The sequence below is a fragment of the Budorcas taxicolor genome, chromosome 9 (assembly GCF_023091745.1).
Source record: "Budorcas taxicolor isolate Tak-1 chromosome 9, Takin1.1, whole genome shotgun sequence".
Taxonomy (NCBI): domain Eukaryota; kingdom Metazoa; phylum Chordata; class Mammalia; order Artiodactyla; family Bovidae; genus Budorcas; species Budorcas taxicolor.
The window spans coordinates 65,164,691-65,182,923 of NC_068918.1; the positions used below are offsets into that span (position 1 = coordinate 65,164,691).

The 18,233-nt window shown below is 39.1% G+C and overlaps 1 protein-coding gene across 2 annotated transcripts in view; it reads left to right on the forward strand.

Moving 5' to 3' along the window:
- The first annotated feature begins 9,489 nt into the window (after positions 1 to 9,489).
- The window catches only part of PDE7B (phosphodiesterase 7B), a 359,458-nt gene continuing 350,714 nt past the window's right edge, over positions 9,490 to 18,233 (forward strand). For both annotated transcript variants that reach the window (XM_052645654.1, XM_052645652.1), the window contains exon 1: positions 9,490 to 9,770. Coding sequence is in view for 1 of the 2 variants with exons in the window: in XM_052645652.1 (XP_052501612.1) it covers positions 9,750 to 9,770 (21 nt within the window). In the remaining variant the exon portion in view is untranslated. The remainder of the gene's footprint in view (positions 9,771 to 18,233) is intronic.

Below are 18,233 nucleotides of genomic sequence, written 5' to 3' on the forward strand. Positions count from 1 at the left end.
CATCTTTATCATGTACTAAGTTCTGGTACAAGACAATTCTCTTTTAGACTTTATTATGTTCCATTGGTTTATTTTTCTATTTATTTAGGCTTCCCTAGTGGCTCAATGGTAAGGAATCCTCCTGCAATGCAGAAGAGGCGGGTTTGATCCCTAGGTCGGGAAGATCCCTGGAGAAGGAAATGACAACCACTCCAGTATTCTTGCCTGGGAAATCCCATGGACAGAGGAGCATGGCGGGCTACAGTCCTTGGGGTAGAGAAAGAGTCAGACACAACCGAGTAACTAAACAGCAACAGCAACACATCAATTCCATAATGTTATAATGTTTATAGCGAATTGTGCTTAGTTGCTCAGTCATGTCCAACTCTTTGGGACCCCTTGGACTGTAGCTTTCCAGGTTCTTCTGTCCATGCGGATTCCCCAGGCAAGAATACTGGGGTGGGTTGCCATGCCCTCCTCCAGGGGATCTTCCCAACCCAGGTCTCTGGCATTACAGGTGGATTCTTTACCGTCTGAGCCGCCAGGGAAGGCCCTTATAGCTAATTGTTAGGTATGAAAGGTGTTCTGTTTCCCTCTCAGCAGATTAACACGTTCCATCTCTAAACACATTTTTCCTTAGATTCCATAACACCATCAGTTCAGTTCAGTTCAATCGCTCAGTCGTGTCTGACTCTGCGACTCCGTGGACTACAGCACACCAGGCTCCCTGTCCATCACCAACTCCTGAAGCTTGGTGAAACTCATGTCCATTGAGTCAGTGATGCCATCCAACCATCTCATCCTCTGTCATCCCCTTCTCCTGCCTTCAATCTTTCCCAGCATCAGGGTCTTTTCAAATGAGTCAGTTCTTCACATCAGGTGGCCAGAGTATTGGAGTTTCAGCTTCAGCATCAGTCCTTCAATGAATATTGAGGACTGATTTCCTTTAGGATGGACTGGTTGGATATCCTTGCAGTCCAGGGGACTCTCAAGAGTATTCTTCAACACCACAGTTCAAACGCATCAATTCTTCAGTGCTCAGCTTTCTTTATAGTCCAACTCTCACATCTGTATGTGACTACTGGAAAAACCATAGCTAAAAACCGTTAACACCAAATTCTCTTTTTTTTTCTCGTGTTGCCACTTTGCCCATATTTTTATAGGCTTCTCTTTGTCTACCCCTAAATATTAGGGTTCCTTTTGGTTTTTCCCCAGATTCTCTCCTATCATCATGCAAGACACACTTTCTGAATGATCCCATTGGCTCATATGACTTTTTCATCAATATCATGGTATCAAAACCTCTAAACCTAGATTTTCTGCCGAGTTTTATAACAACGTATCCATCTTCACTTTGATGTTGAGGTCAAAACTGAATGTACATCTTCCCTGCCAGACCTAACTCAACAAGTGGCACCATTTGTCATGCCTGAAACTTGAGTGCCTTCCTTGACAGTCTCATTCCTTAGCCTCATCCCACAGTAAATCTCTCATCTCTTACCTTCAATCCATCATCAAATTATATTGATGACATTTCCTAACCAACTGTTAAATCTGCTCATATCCCCTTTCCACATCACCACCACCCTATTCCAAACCACCATACTTTCTCTTCTGGTCAAGCCACCAGACTTCCTTTTTCTGGTCTCCATACAACTGTCAAACTAATATTTCAATAAACTAACATTTCACTACAGATCTGGTCATGCTGTTTATTGTATAAAACTCTTCACTATGTCCCCATTTTTCTTGGATGAAAGTCCAAACTTCTGAATATGATTAAAAATCCACATACTGTCTTCACTTTTTTCACTATAGCCACACTGAGCTCACTTTGGCCCCAAGAATGAACCATGCTCATCTTCACCTATCTTTGTGTTATCATCTCAGCATGCAGTATACATGTATCCCTGGTACCCCCTATTTCTAATGGTATTTCTCCTTACTCATCTCAAGTATTCTTCATTTTACCAGAATATCTTTTACTTATCTTTAGACTTCAGATGTGGCTTTGTTCAGGGAGAAGCCTTTTGGGGTTGAAAATCTGGTGTTCATTTCTTCCCTAAATACTCTGAAACTATCCTGAACTTCCCCTCTCATATTATATATTTCACCATAGTGTAATCACCAGTTTAGTTGTCTGTATCCAGCATGAGACCATTCAGCTAATAGTAATTCAGTAGTGTTATTTTAATTCCCTAGTCACAAGCCTTTAATAATCCCTCATTCCTTAATCAGTAAAGGTCAGATTCCAGATTTAACTTTCTACACTTTTTCACTAATCTAATATGTTGGGGTTGCAACATATTATTCCTTTCCCATATCTCATATTCCCATTATACTTAAACTAACAGGTCAGTCCTTCAACCTAACATGTGTTTTCCTGCTCCAGGATAAATGAAATCTCCATCATTATGCATTCTTCCCAAATTCCCCCGTGTAGAAGTAATCTCCCCTTTCTCTGAATTTCCATTGTGTCTTTTTACTTTCAGAGCCTTTGTTGCATCTTTCCTCTCATTACTATTATAAAACATAGTCTTATTTTTGAAGCCAAGTATATAACTTTTAAAGTTAGAGACCACATCCTCTTGATCTCTGTCATTCCCCAGTAGTATGTTGAACATTAACCCCTGGGTTCTGCCTATGATATATACTCAGTATTTCTTGAACAAATTTAACATCTGTAAGGGCACTGAGAAATTTATCTTCTAGAAATGCAGCAAGAGAAAAATCATATTTTCTATCTACTAATAGAGAAAATAGAGAGTTGAATTATAAAGGAGAGAAAATGACAAAGAGTGGCCATTTCTATGAGTCATGGGCTATTTAAGAGGATTTGGGAAGAAAATGAAAGGACTAGAATAAGGTAACTCCTTTAAGATTATTTTTATAACTAATAAATTTCAGAAAATATGGTCACTTCAAATATCGTGTTTCAAAGAATACTCCAAAGTATGTATTAAATAATTATGCCTCATAATACCAGCTAGTATTTTAAACACAGTAGTCTCAGATGGATATTACTGTGCTTCGTAGAGATGATTAGACAGGTATATATATATAATCCTTAAAGTTTTCTCGAGCTGCAAGTGGTGAAGTATTTAGAGCAGGGAGAGAAGTGTCCCCTCGCAGAAACACTGACACCATATTGAATTTGTTAGGACTCCCTGTTAAAAGTAACAAAAAGCCAACCTAAATGGCTGCAGGCAAAAACAAGATTTCATTGGCTCACATAATTGACAGGATTACTCCACTCATGTTGTATAACGAAATACCATAGTCTGGGTATTTAACAATAGAAATTTGTTCTCTCATACTTCTGAAAATTGAAAGTCTAAGATCACAGTGCCAGCAGAGTAGATATCTGATGAAGGCTCTCTTCCTGGCTTGTAGATGGTTGCCTTTTGATTATATCCTCACATGGTGGAAAGAGAGGATGGTTTGGTGTCTCCTCCTTTTCTAACAAGGTACCATACCTCCTGGCTTGAGGGTCTACCCTTATGACCTCATTTAACTTTAAGTATGCAGATGACACCACCCTTATGGCAGAAAGTGAAGAGGAACTAAAAAGCCTCTCGATGAAAGTGAAAGAAGAGAGTGAAAAAGTTGGCTTAAAGCTCAACATTCAGAAAACGAAGATCATGGCATCCGGTCCCATCACTTCATGGGAAATAGATGGGGAAACAGTGGAAACAGTGTCAGACTTTATTTTTTTGGGCTCCCAAATCACTGCAGATGGTGACTGCAGCCATGAAATTAAAAGACGCTTACTCCTTGGAAGAAAACTTATGACCAACCTAGATAGCATATTCAAAAGCAGAGACATTACTTTGCCAACAAAGGTCTGTCTAGTCAAGGCTATGGTTTTTCCTGTGGTCATGTATGGATGTGAGAGACTGTGAAGAAGGCTGAGCGCTGAAGAATTGATGCTTTTGAACTGTGGTGTTGGAGAAGACTCTTGAGAGTCCCTTGGACTGCAAGGAGATCCAACCAGTCCATTCTGAAGGAGATCAGCCCTGGGATTTCTTTGGAAGAAATAATGCTAAAGTCGAAACTCCAGTACTTTGGCCACCTCATGAGAAGAGTTGACTCATTGGAAAAGACTTTGATGCTGGGAGGGATTGAGGGCAGGAGGAGAAGGGGATGACAGAGGATGAGATGGCAGGATGGCATCATGGACTCGATGGACGTGAGTCTGAGTGAACTCTGGGAGTTGGTGATGGACAGGGAGGCATGGTGTGCTGTGACTCATGGGGTCGTAAAGAGTCGGACATGACTGAGAGCCTGAACTGAACTGAATTGAACCTCGTTATGGGGAGAAGGCAATGGCAACCCACTCTAGCACTCTTACCCAGCAAATCCCATGGACAGAGGAGCCTGGTAGGCTGCAGTCCATGGAGTCACTAGGAGTCAGACACAACTGAACGGCTTCACTTTCACTTTTCACTTTCATGCATTGGAGAAGGAAATGGCAACCCACTCCAGTACTCTTGCCTGGAGACTTCCATGGATGGAGGAGCCTGGTGGGCTGCAGTCCATGGGGTTGCTAAGAGTCAGACAAGACTGAGCGACTTCACTTTCACTTTTCACTTTCACGCATTGGAGAAGGAAATGAACCCACTCCAGTGTTCTTGCCTGGAAAATCCCAGGGATGGGGGAGCCTGGTGGGCTGCTGTCTATGGGGTCACACAGAGTCAGACATGACTGAAGAGACTTAGCAGTAGCAGCAACCTCCTTATGGACCCTAACTCCAAATACGGTCACATCGGAGATTAGGGCATAAATATGTTTGAGGGGGGAGTGTGTGCAGCGGAGACACAATTCTGTCCATAACACTGACTGTTGAAACTTGACTTCTGAGAGACCACTATATCCTTCTTATGCATCTACCTCTGTGGATACTCCTTTTTGGTCTCTTTTGCTGGATCATTTTCAATTTCTCCCAGCGTTTAGACCTTGAGTCTATTCTCAGTCCCTAAGTGATTGATTTTGTGCACACCCATGACATTCAATATCAATTCGCCTTTGGTTCTGGACATCTCATAGATATTGTAAAGGTAACATGCTGTGTGGTATTATTTTACATCATGACAACTAAACCCAAATATGCCCTCAGTGCTCTCGACCAATGAACACTGCTCTTTATTCTCCAGAAGACTAGTTCACATAGTCTCGTTTCAAACCTACACCTCTCTTAGTCAATACTCCTTATTCCTATTCCACTAAGAAATTAGAAGTCACAAAGAACTTTCATTCACAATTGTGCAACATGACCACAACCCACCTAGCCCTGCTTCTATTATTCACTCTGCCTTCCCTCCTGTTTCTATGGATGAATCGTCCATGCTACTTTCTAAAGCCAATCACCCTCAATTAGTGTTTCATCACCGCTATAATGAATTAACCCAGACTTTCATGGATCTGGAGGTGGACCTTGCTAGGTACTCTGCTTAGAGTCTCACAAGACTAGAAACAAGGGGTCAGCCGGTCTGTGTTCCTTTCTCAAGGCTCTGCAGGAAAATCCATTTCCAAGTTCATTCAGGTTATCAGAAGAATCCAATTCCTTGCAGCTGAAGGACTAAGGTGACTTTCCTTGCTGCCTGTCAGCTGGGGGTAGCCCTTAGCTTCTAGAGGCCTCTCTCTGGTCCCTGCACATAGGTCCTACATCTCAGAGCCAGTTGTGGTGTGCTGAATACTTGTGACATTTGGAATTTCTCTAACTTCTTATTCTGCTTCATCTCTACTCTCTTTCCAGTCAGAGAAAGTTCTCTGCTTTTAAGGATCCATGTGATTAGATTGAGCACACCCAGATAATCCAGGACAATCTCTCTCTTAAAATCCATAACCTTCATTGGATCTTCAAAGTCCCTTTCACCATGTAATAGAATATATTCAACTGATTCCAGGGACTAGAGTGTGGACATCTTTGGCAGGTTATTCTGCTTATCACATACTCCATTTGTGCTCCAATAATTTCTCCCTCTGTCCTTGCAACACTAATTATTTCTTTCAACTGGATCTTTTTTGACAGCATAAAAATGCTGATATTTCTCCTATGTTAAAAATGCTTCCTTGATTTCACTTTCTTTCCAATTACTGTCCCCATTTCTCTGTTCTCTTTGGAGGGAACCACCTTGAAAGAACTGCTGTCTACCCCCAATTGTCCTTCCATTCTCTCTTGATCTTTCACCCTTTCTACCGTACTAAACCTGATTTTGTCAAGGGCACAAACAATTACACATTTTGAATTCAAGGGTCAATTTTCAACCTTCATCTAAATTTGGTTTTACAAAGCTCACCATTGAAAATTTCATTTGGCTTCCAGGATACCCCAGTCTTAGCTTATTTCTTACCTCTTGGGAGCTCCTTCTTTTTGGGGGGGCGGGGGGGAGCTCCTTCTGAGTCTGCTTTGATGGGTCTTCCTCATTTTCTGACTACTTAATGTCGGGGTACCTGAGGCTTTTTCATCTGTACTCATTTCCCTGGTAATTATATCCAGCTTCATGGCTTCAAATACCATGAATATACAGTGACTTCCAAAGTTATATCTATAGCCTAAAACTGTCCCCTGAACTCTAAGCTTATATATTCAACTACCCTTTCCATATCTCCATGTAGACATCCTATAGGCAAAGGTAACACATTCACTGTCAAACTCTTTATCTTCCCTCCAAAGCCTGTTCCCACTCTTGGTCAATGCCAGCGCAATTCTTCCATTTAATGGAACCCAACATATTTGAAATGTTAGTGGCTCCTCTCACTAATCTACGTCCTTTATCCCTAGTGTCCAATCCATTTGAAAATCCTATTATTTCCAAAACCAAAATATAATCAGAAGTCAATCACTTGTAGCCATGAAAGCCGTCCATTGACACCACTGTGATGTCTGGCTTGTTTTATTTCAATATTCAATACCCTCTATCAGTTCCCTTTCATCCAGTCTGACCTCCATACAACTACCACAGTGAGCCTGTTAAAGGCTAGTCTGCTTAGAACCCTACTTCTTTCAGATAAAAGCCAAAGTCTTTCCAATGATCAAGAATGCCCTACCTGATCTGCATCCAGTAGGCCCATTGCCATCTCCTGCTGCTCACCATGCCTCTACCTCAGAGTCTTTGCACTTGCTCTGTGCCCCTTCTTTCCTCATCTTGTTCAAGTTTCACCTTTGTAATGAGACCCTCCCTAGATATTCAGTTTAAAATTGCTAGCCTCCATCTGACCAATAACGCTTCCTGGTCATATTTTTTTCCTCCATAGTATTATTGCTATTAAGTATCCTATTATAAACTGTCTCCCCTCAGAAGAATCTAAATTTTATGAGGGTGAGGGCTTCTGGGTTAATCTGTTTGTGCTTTTCACCGCTGCATCTCCAACACTTAGAACAGTGCCTGATACAGAGTAGGCAATCGGTCACAATTTGTTGCTATTGAATGAAGGTCCGGAACCACTCTTCAGTTTATCTCAAAACCAGGTTCTTCTCTTGGTCTTCCCCAAGTCAGTGTGTGGCAAGTCTATTTGTTTGTTCAAGCCAGGATCCTGGGAAGTATCCTTGCTTCCTCTTTCATACCCCATATCTTGAAATCCTGCCAAGTTCACACACACATACACACACACACTCCTCCAGAATTTGGCCCTCTCATTCTGTCCACTGGTTACACCCAGCTTTAAGCTGTTATTCCAATGCCATCATGATTGGTCTCCCTGCCTCCACTCTGGCTCCCCTAGAGCCTATTTTCCACACAGAAGATAAAGGAAATCATAGGCTTTCTTTAGTTCAAAACAGTCTGTTAGGTTTTCCACCTGGGGATAAATTCTAATCCTCTACAGGGCCTGTGAGATGCTTCCAGATCTTGCCCCAGACATATCTCCCTGAACCCATCTCTTCCTGTTATTCGTTGTCTTCCAGCCACTCTATTTCCCTTTCTGTTTCTTCAACATGCCAAGTATTCACCTGCCTCAGGCCTTCACACTATTCCTCTGCCTGGCAGCAGAGCCACAGGTGACCACATTTTACTTCATTCAGGCCTTTGCTCCCATTTGCTTTAAAAGCGTGCATCCCTAATCATCGTTTCTTAAACAACACACACTTGTGCATATGTGCACACACACAGATGGACCTCTGTGCCCTTATTTTCCTTTATTTCAAAGCCCTTATTATCAACTGGCATTATATATTAACCTATTTTTATTGCCTATCTTCCCTCTTCTCCAAAACCTAAACTACATGAAAGCAGATACCACCTGTTTTGTTCCCACTTCTGTTATCTTCAACTTCAAAGATGAACCCCAAACAACTACAGTCTCACTTAACTCTAGTATGTAGAATCTTAGACAGCTACCAATACCCTCTTTCTCAAGGAATCTGTATTCATGTTTGAAAAAGGACTCACCTTTCTTGAAAGTTGCACTTACCCCTAAAATATTGTCTGTTCTAAGGCAATGGAGAAATCAGATTGGTCGGTCTGGGTCACGTGCCCCTTATAGTTCTTTTGGAGGGGAGGGTCTTAAGGGAAAGGCTATGCAGTCTCCAGTTAGAGGAAGGAAAGTCTCCAAAGCAGGGGGAGGAAAAAGAGGTTCTGTTAGAAGAATGGGGTGGGGAGGGGGGCGGAGAAGGGAGAGGATATGGGGGAGGCAGAAACAACAGATGGCCACCACCGAGATTTTCCAGAGTGGGAAGAGAAATACAGGGATGAGCTGGGGGCCCTGGTAGAGGAAGCCTCCCTAAATAACTGTACCTTCACACAGTTTGGGCGAGAACGTGCTGAAGCCCCCGGCATGCTTGGGTGGCATCCCCGTTCCCTGCTTCTTGAATGAGTCCCTGTGGGGAGTTGCAGGAGGGATCTCCCTGGCGTGAATAATCTTGAGGCTTCACCGCAGAAGCTGGAGGAAAGAGAGAAAAGCAAGGACCGGCAGCATACACATAATTTCTGTTCTTCACTACACAGAATATCTTTCACCAGCACATTGGCGCAAGCCTGCCTTCACGGAGATCAAGATTAACAACTCTTTGAGGGAAGGGTAAAAACGGATGAGTTCAAAAACAAGCAACAGCTGGCCAGTGGGCAAAGGTACATACACACGCACTGGGGGAAAATAGAAATCTTTGCCTCTCTCATCAAGCTCAGTGTTTCTCGTCTTGTTTTGTTTTCAGATACACCTCGCCACAGGGTATTTTAAATTGTTAAAATTTATTCCTGAAAATAGAAAATGTGCCTTGGGTTCTCCTGAGAGTGGGGTGCCCAGGCTCACCACAGGCACACACACGCATTCTTCCCATAGCACAGCACTTTAAAATTAATAGCACATGCCGAGGAAAAACTAAACCCTTTGACGTCACTCTTGAAATGAGGAAACATAAACAGAAAAGGCTCCACTCCAGTAAGCTGCCAGAGTTGAAGCCGATTGGTCTCTGCTTTTCCTTGCCTGTGGCGACTGACAGCACCTCCCAGCCCAGCAGGCCGGCTGCCTGCTCCCCCAGCCAGTCGGTGGGTCTGGGCGCTGCAGCAGCCTCAGCTCCATCCCAGCGCTTGCTGGGAGAAACGTGGTGTCCTCACCCACAGAGAATCTCTTTCTACCTTCCTTTCTTCCTTCCCGATCTCTCTGTGTGCTTTTGTTTTTCTTTCTTTTTTTTTTCTTATTTTTTCTTACTTAATTATATTTGTAATCCTGGATGAAGTTGCTGGATTCCGCAGCACAAGTCTTCATGAACAAGCGGCAGCGCTCAGAGATTTCACGGCATTCAGAGGTCACAGAACTGCCACTATGGTTAAATGTCTTGTTTAATGGTTGAGGTAGGTACGACAGATTTCAGCGGCAACTCATTTTTCTTGAGAGAATCCCAGGAGAGAGATGGCAGGAGTTTTATTTTAAATGAAGCTGTATGTATATATTTTTTGGTCTGTGATTGTTACTACAGCAACCAGCTTTTGAATTTCCTTCCTTTTTCTAGGCGAACTGACTAAACATTATCACTTACCCTGAATTAACTGTTTCATTCCAAGCAGCCTAATGAGACACTCTGGCCTTTTCACTCCTCTTTGAGCCCCTCCTGAGAGGGTTGTTTTTTTTCTTTGGCTTTTTTTTTTTTTTAATGAATGCAATATTTCTTCTCCAATGTAAATTTTAGAGTTGAGTCAGTTTTTCTTTTTGGTGGGACAGGACAGGAAAATACTGGTAAAGAGATTGGTGAGGGTTGTGGAACAGGGAAAAAGAAATTGCATTTTTCTCTCGAGTTTCTTATGTTGGTTGATAGAAGATGAAGAAATTAGTAGGAAGGGAGAAAGAAGCTAATAATGAGTCCGAAGGTAAAAAAAAACCTATGGAAGATGTGTCCGAAATATGAACTCTTGAGGAAAATGCAATTTATCAATTTGTTGCTATTTTAAACATGTTCTGGATTTGGAAGTCAACAGAGGAGATCCAGGCACTGAGTTATATGATCAAATGACTTAGATCTCATTATTTATAAAGGAGAATAAAACTTCTTTATTAGCACTGGAAATTTGCTAATTGTCTTCTCCTACAATAGTTGAAAGCAGAGTGAGATATTTAATAATGGACTTGAGTGATTGATCCTGGGAACTAATTAACCATCTATAGGTTCTGTTCTTCATGTGTTTGGCTAGAGTAACTATTAAAATGTTAGACTAAACCTCTTTGCCCCTGAAAGCAGGCATATGTATTTATATACATAAACCACTAAATGTTGCAGCAAGCAGGGCAATTAAACCCAGGGTAATGTTGTTTTCAATGGCACAATATTATTGTAGGTTGAGGAGAACCTCTGCTAAAAATCATTCCTATCTAGAGTCAATTATTGTAAGAGCAATTCAAATAATATATGGTTAATATGGATTTCCTTATTACCCTTCTCAAAGTTATGCAATAACAAGTAAGACAGGATTGTTTGAAACCATTACTCTGTTTCCAAAATTTCTTGATTTTTTTCAAAGGTTTCTATTCTCAACATTAAGAGAAATTTTTTAAACTGGGTCATGTTAGCAGTAAGATTAAGCAAGGTGTGAAACACATCATGCATTTCAAAAAATTATGAAATTAACTAACTAAGAGTGTAATGTACCAAGTTAAGAACTGCAAAAATATTAGCCCTGAAATGCAGAGGATGTGCTGTGAATGGACAATTGCTTTTCTGCAGTGCCTAGAGGGAAAACAAGGACTTTGTGTGTTGCAAATGCCTAACTGCCGCTCCTCCATTTCCTCTGCTTTATCTTTTATTACTGGCTGGTGAAACAAAGACGAGTGTCAGTAGTTACGTTTTGATTGACATTTTCTCTAATATAATGAAGTCGCTTTGTATATGAAGTAGAAGCCCAAAGTTAACAAGTTGCAACTCCAAAGTCTGTATCCTCTTTATAAGGTTTTTCACCTGACGCTGTAAGCTGTCTGGTTTCAGAGTGTACTCTGTTGAACATGAGACAAAGTCAGTGGTGACTATATATATGTCAGCCAATTAACTGGGAGAAACTCTTTTGAATCAAGTTACTTAGGGCAAGGATGGAAAACTCCAAGATGTGTCAGGAGCAGACATCAACTTAGAAAAAATAATTGCCCCAGTACATTTTGTAATGCCTTACACGATGTTCAGCACAAAGTTCCCCATTGTCAGTTCTCAGCTAATACCTACTTAAAATGTTTGCTGAGAATTTACTACCCTTCATATATTATAATTTAAATAAATTTCAAATATGGTATTTTCAACCGTTTTTGAAAAAAGTTTTTGATGTTAAAGTCCAACCTGACGTATAATCTAGTTAGGAGGGCATTTTGAACACTGACTGATGTTCTTTTCAGTCAAAGGAACCTGTTACCCCAAACAGATGCAAAAGGAAGTTTCCTCAAAGTGAGATGGTACTGCCTGGGAAATGCCTCTGACTAGGAATTAATCTTCCAAAGTTGAATTTCTTAACCAGGCTCCAATCATAGAGGAAGCTGCATGTTGACTCACAGAACATGGTATTAAAAGGAATACATTAAGCAGTAAACTAATCCCAAGCAAAGCCAAAAGGTCTTCATTATATTAAAGAGAAGTATCAAAAGTGAGAATCAGAACAGACTTCAGAACACCTAAATGTAAAACCTATTAGGTGTTCTCAGTGGTCTAACTCACATTGACTGGTAGCAGGTAATTTATTGAAGGAGGTAGGTAACTTACTGATGCATGCTTGGTGTATTGTGTGTGTGTCGTGTCCGACTATTTGCACCTCCGTGGACTGTAGCCCACCAGGTTCTTCTGTCCATGCCAGTTTCCAGACAAGAATATTGGAATGGGTTGCCATTTGCTACTCTAGGGGATTTTCCCAACCCAGAGATCAAGCCTGTGTCTTTTGCGTCTCCTGCATTGGCAGACAGATTCTTTACTATTGTGCCACCTGGTATATAAGCAATGAGTCACTTGGTATATTAGCAATCTTTAAAGTGATGATACAGAAGTTTGGGGGAGAAATGGGGGAAATGGGATGTAGAATGGACTTCTTCAGGCCAGAATACTGGAGTGGGTAGCCTTTCCCTTCTCCAGGGGATTTTCCCAACCCAGAGATCGAACCCAGGTCTCCTGCATTACAGGCAGATTTTTTACCAGCTGAGCCACAAGGGAAGTCCAAGAATACTGGAGTGGGTAGCCTATCCCTTCTCCAGTAGATCTTCCTGACCCAGGAATCAAACCATGGTCTCCTTCAGGCAGATTATTTACCAACTGAGCTATCAGGGAAGCCCATGTATAACCCAAAGTGACAATATCTACTATATTCCAGGCATATTAGAGATTTGAATGAAGAGTGCAATGAAATTTGTCAACATTCTAGTGTATAATCAAGGAAGTTATACTTTCCCAAAAATCGCTTAGGTATCTATCTAGATGATTTAATTTGTACCCAGAAAGAGATTGTATGGAGCACACTAGAAAGAGCAGCAGATAGAGACAGGACCAGTGGGCACCCTTATTCAGGCTCTAACTAGTTGGGAAGCACTTGCTTACTCTTGATCCCAGTTTCATCACCTATAAATGAAACTGGTTGTATTGGATTATTTCTTACAGTCTTTTTTTGATCAAACTTTTTATAGCATTCTTATTTGGGAATTTTAAAAATTCTATTTGTATATAAAAATGTGAGTGTCAGACTTTTATTTTAAAAATTACTATATGCTTTCTACATGTCAAGATGTGGATAATATATTTGTAGTGATACTCGTAAAAAATATAATGTTTAAGGGAGCCAAAGTTTTTCCATTGGTTGATTAAACTATTTTACAGGTTTGAGATGGTGAATTAAATTAGTGCATTGGTAGTTTCTCCATCATCACTTGAACTTGGAACCATAAGAGTTCCAAAAAGCAAGAGTCCTTCAAGAACCTTGACAGCAACCCCAGATGCCAGTAGCCAGTTGGTACAAGCAAGAATGTTTCCTAAACTGTGATGGGCTTGACCACTGATGCAGTGTCATATGGCAGGAATGTCCTTTGTGTCATGAAACCAATATCCCAAAGTGGCTCAGAAGAACTGTGTGAGTTAAGGCAAATTTCTTCAACTTTGGAGGCCTCAATTTCCTCTGCTTTAAGATGAAGATCTTGGAATACTTGTAGGATGCCTTTTTCCTTTCCAGATTCTGTGCTTCACCGTGATAGGTTAATAGTGACTCGTTAGCATTAAACTCTTTTTATTCTTCCACCTCTCCCATCCTTTATTTCTTCTACTTCCCTTAAAAGTTTACCTGTATTCAATTATCCAAATGTATATAATTTCACCTCCAAAATACCCTCATTGTCAAGGGGAAACAGGAACAAGTCCCTGGGCTTTGGGCAATTTCTCTATAGGTGGACTATGTCTCCCCAGGGAAGACCATGTGTCCTCCCCCCATTTCTCTCCTCTGAGGCTGACATGCACATGCCCATGGCTGTACCACCCCTTCAGACAGTAAAGGGACATGCTTAGAGTTCATTGTATCTGGAGACTTTAATGTGACAAGTGTCTTTTTCCTAAGTGCCAGTCATTGTTTTAGGCTTTTTGTAATATTTCACTTTAATATCTCCTCTGCTCCAATTCTGGTTTCTTTAGAGAATGACTGAACATGTGTTAATAACTAAGTTGGAGAAATCCTCAGAAGAAGAATGTTTTTGGCAAATTGATTGTCCATTGAGTATCTGCTGGTAGGATCCTCCTTGGGTCAGAGCATTCTTGCTGGCATCTCCTTGGTTGTTGATTTACAGTTAACATCTCAAGTGTGGAGAATAGGGAGCAAGGTTTGTACCTTCAGATAAACCTAAAAATAACATGACACAAAACACACATAAGTCTATTAAGGAATATATAATTCTTAATATACTGCTGCTGCTGCTAAGTCGCTTCAGTCGTATCCGACTCTGTGCGACCCTATAGACGGCACTTAATATACTAGTGTGTAAATAAATACCCCAGTATTTCAAAATTAAAATCCTTTCTTGGATGCTTTGTACATTTATTTACATACAGTAAAGAAGCATGAAAATAACAGCCTTAGTCAATATATTAGTAAATAAAGCTTGTTTTATTCATATCCTTCCATCCTTTCCTGTCCGTCCATACTTCCTTCTTTCCTTCCTGTCTGCTTTTCTTCTCTTTCTTGCATTTATAAGGAGAAGATAGAAAAATTAAGATTGGTAATAAGACTTTGATGGTGTTTCCTCTTATAAAACTTGAAGTGTGTTTGTTTTAGTTTTTCCTTTCTAGTAGCTGGTGAATTTGCATAAAATTTTTCATTAAAATTCCTGCTCAGATTCTTTTCTTCTTATTAGCTTTTGTGTTTTAGATTCATAATTAACATAGAAATAAATATAACAGACATCCTTTCTACATGATGAAAATCATCATTACCTGCTTGCTGCTTCAAACACACACAAAAAGATTTTGTTCAAAACAGAAGCTTATACATGATTTAAATATACTAAAGGATCTTTGAGAGTTTTAAGAATATTCTTCTTTTCCTTTGAGATGGCAGATGGAGTCCAGGGTTAGTTTGGGGTGAGGAGGTATTTCCATGGGTTCAGATATAGACATAGGAGATTAGTATATATCTGTGTTTGTGTGCTGTGTCACTTCAGTCATGTCCAACTCTTTGCGGCCCTATGGACTATAGCCCACCAGGCTCCTCTGCCTATGGAATTTTCCAGGCAGGAGTACTGGGGTGGGTTGCCATTCCCTTCTTCAGGGGATCTTCCCTAAACTGGCCAAAATTTGATATCTAAAATAAAGATACTTAATGTTCAATATTTTACATATTCTTTGACTCTTTAGTAAATCTTAGTCTAAGAACATATCAAATAATGTTTATTTTTGCCTTCTTTGTAATATAAAAACTCAGAAACTACCTAAACTAATAATAGGTGAGTTGTTGAGTTCATTATTTTAAATCCATAGACTAGAATATCATATCGCTATTTAAAAGAATAAGTGAGATCTACATGAACAATCTGGAATGATTTTCAAGATGTGACAAGTGGGAAAAAGCTACGTTTGCATTTGTATAGCTACATATACATATTCACACACACTGATTGAAAATGTCTACAAATTCAAATAAAAACAACAATGGAAGCCTCTGGGATGTAAATACTGTAGAATTGTTCAACTTTTCTCACCACAAGTTTATTATGTATGCAATGGAAAAATTATGGGTATCTATTTATTTTTGCCTGATATTTAAGTTAAAGGTGAGACAAAAATTAGAAAATAAAAAAAGAGTTCCATTTTTTAATTGCTTTGTTAGATTATTCTTTCAATCCTATTGCGTTTCCCTCCCTTGCCTTTGGCACAGCTGAGGAGACCAGCTTGTCCCTGAAGTGAGGAGAGAGATAGCCCAGCTTTCCTGCTTGAGTAACTGTGGACCAATCATTTCTCAGGGCACCAGTGTCCTCATGTACAAAACGAGAGTCTTAGTTGAGCTCAGAGTTCCTTCCAGCTTTCATATGTGTTTCAGAGTTTTCATAAGAAAACTTGCTGGCCTGCTGCCTGACAACTATTTGAGACTTTTCTCCATAAACTAAATGTACATATTTTACTCAATATATTTTATTGGTTTGAGCACTTTAAACTTTCTGTTTTAGAACTAGTTTGGTTTAATTTTTCAAGTTAAATATGTGCATATTTAACACTATAGTAACACTATATTTACTCAAATAGTGTTTAAGGAAACCACCCATCATAGACTTTTTAAATTAAAATATGCTATAATATCATTTATTCATAAAACAGTAGAAAACACTGTGTGTATTAAGATGTGTATTTTGCGCAGTAATACAAGCAACAAATGCTTCAGTTTCAATATGATTTATACATTTCTTGGTTTTTCAGGAGGAAAAAAAAAAACTTTCATTTCCCTTTCCCATTATGCCACTTGCCAGCTGTGTCCAGCCAGATGAAAGAACTCAGTCATTTACAAAAGTGTAGATGCATTCTTGTAAAAGGAGATGCTGCAGTAATACAGAAGTCTAAAGAATGCCTTGATTTAGAAAAGATCATTAAATTTAGGGAAAAAGTTGTTTTCTCTGTGATAAAAATACAGTATATTTCCATGTCCTTCAGACTAGTGTTCTTGTTTTTCAATGAAATAAAAATAATTTCAATTTGGTTTTAGTTTGATTTGGAAAATGTATTGGTCATTTAAATTATTTAGTAATTTTTATTTTCTGTTTTTCTAGACCTTTTTTTTACTGTGCTTGGAATAAAGAACAATCTTTAAGTTAAAACGGATGACACAAAACAGAAATTTGTATGATAGGAGGCTTGAATGACATTCTAGATTTTTCTCTATACATTTCTCTTAATTTTTTTAAGAGAAATTGTTGATCATTTAAAAATAATCCAATGACTAATAATAGAGTAGCTGAGAATTACTATCTTCTTTTTCATTAATTTGTTGCTGCTAAGTATCTGTGTGAGTGCATGAGAGAGAGAGAAGGCAAACCCTTAAACTTGAAAACAAATGTACATAAAAACTTTTAAAATGGTATTCATGTCAGAAGCAGTGAATTGGAGAACATAGCCTATTTAAAATATGTCTCCTTTAATATAAGTCTTTTAAAATATAGGTCAAATATATTTATTGAATTAAATGGTAGTAATATATTATTTTTTTAAATTTAGTTTTCATATATTATGTGGAGAGAGAAGGGAAAACAGGAAGAAAACAATAAGGATCAAACTTTTTTCAAGAAAAACTAACCTTGTAACCTAAATTTCTACATTCAAGTTCCAAATGCTGGCCTTAAGTTATTTAGCACTTTTGACTTTTAACCCTCTTAAATGTGAGTTTCAAATGAGGTACATTTATGTTGTAAAATTTCTAACACACTCTCTCCACACACGGTTGGATTGGCTTTCATATTAGTCGCCTAGTTCAGAGCACAAATGTCAAATCAGTTCTTTCTCAGAATCTTCCTATTAGGAAAGGATTCATTATGCCCATTTTAATGACAAGGTAATCGAGGTTCACAGAAGTCAAAACTCATAGAGTTGAAATTGAATCCCAGCTTTTTAAATGACAGGTTTTTTTTTTTTTTTGGTTTTCAGTGTTTCAAAGCATTATGTTAAAATCCATCTTTGATCATTCTAAGCATAGAAAAAGAGTTTTAAAATTTTTTTACAAAATAGAAAAATATCTATGTCAAAATGTTAAATCAATCTACTTGAAATATTTTTAGGAGTTTTCAGTGTATCGAGGAAACATTATTTCATTTCAAATTCATTCACAGTGACTAAATCTGACACTTTCAACTTCAGAAGTTTTGTTCTGGAAGGCAGTGTCGTGTAATGGTAAACAGTGCGGAATCTGGCACAGTTCACTGTGGCTTACTGATTAGCTCTGTGATCCTGAGCCAGTTAGTCTCTCTGAGCAGCACTCTACTTATTTATAAGATGAAGGTGTTTATAATATCTGCCTCATATGGTTGTTGAGAAGATCAAATGCACTTTATTTGTAAAGTGCTTAAAGTAATGTATGAAAGGTAGTAAGCATCATGTGTGTATCAAGTGGTATTATTTGCTTACATTTATAAAAATTATTTCATGGAGAGTTATAACTATTTTGGACATAGTATTGTGGGGTGCTTTAAATACTTAAGAGAAATAGAGTTTTAATTTTATTTTTAAACTATAGCACATATGCAGAGAAATACTCAAAAGATATAAATGTACAGAATGGTTCACTAGTTACAAGTGAAACACTGTAACCACTACACTACCCAAGCCAAGAAAGAGAACATTA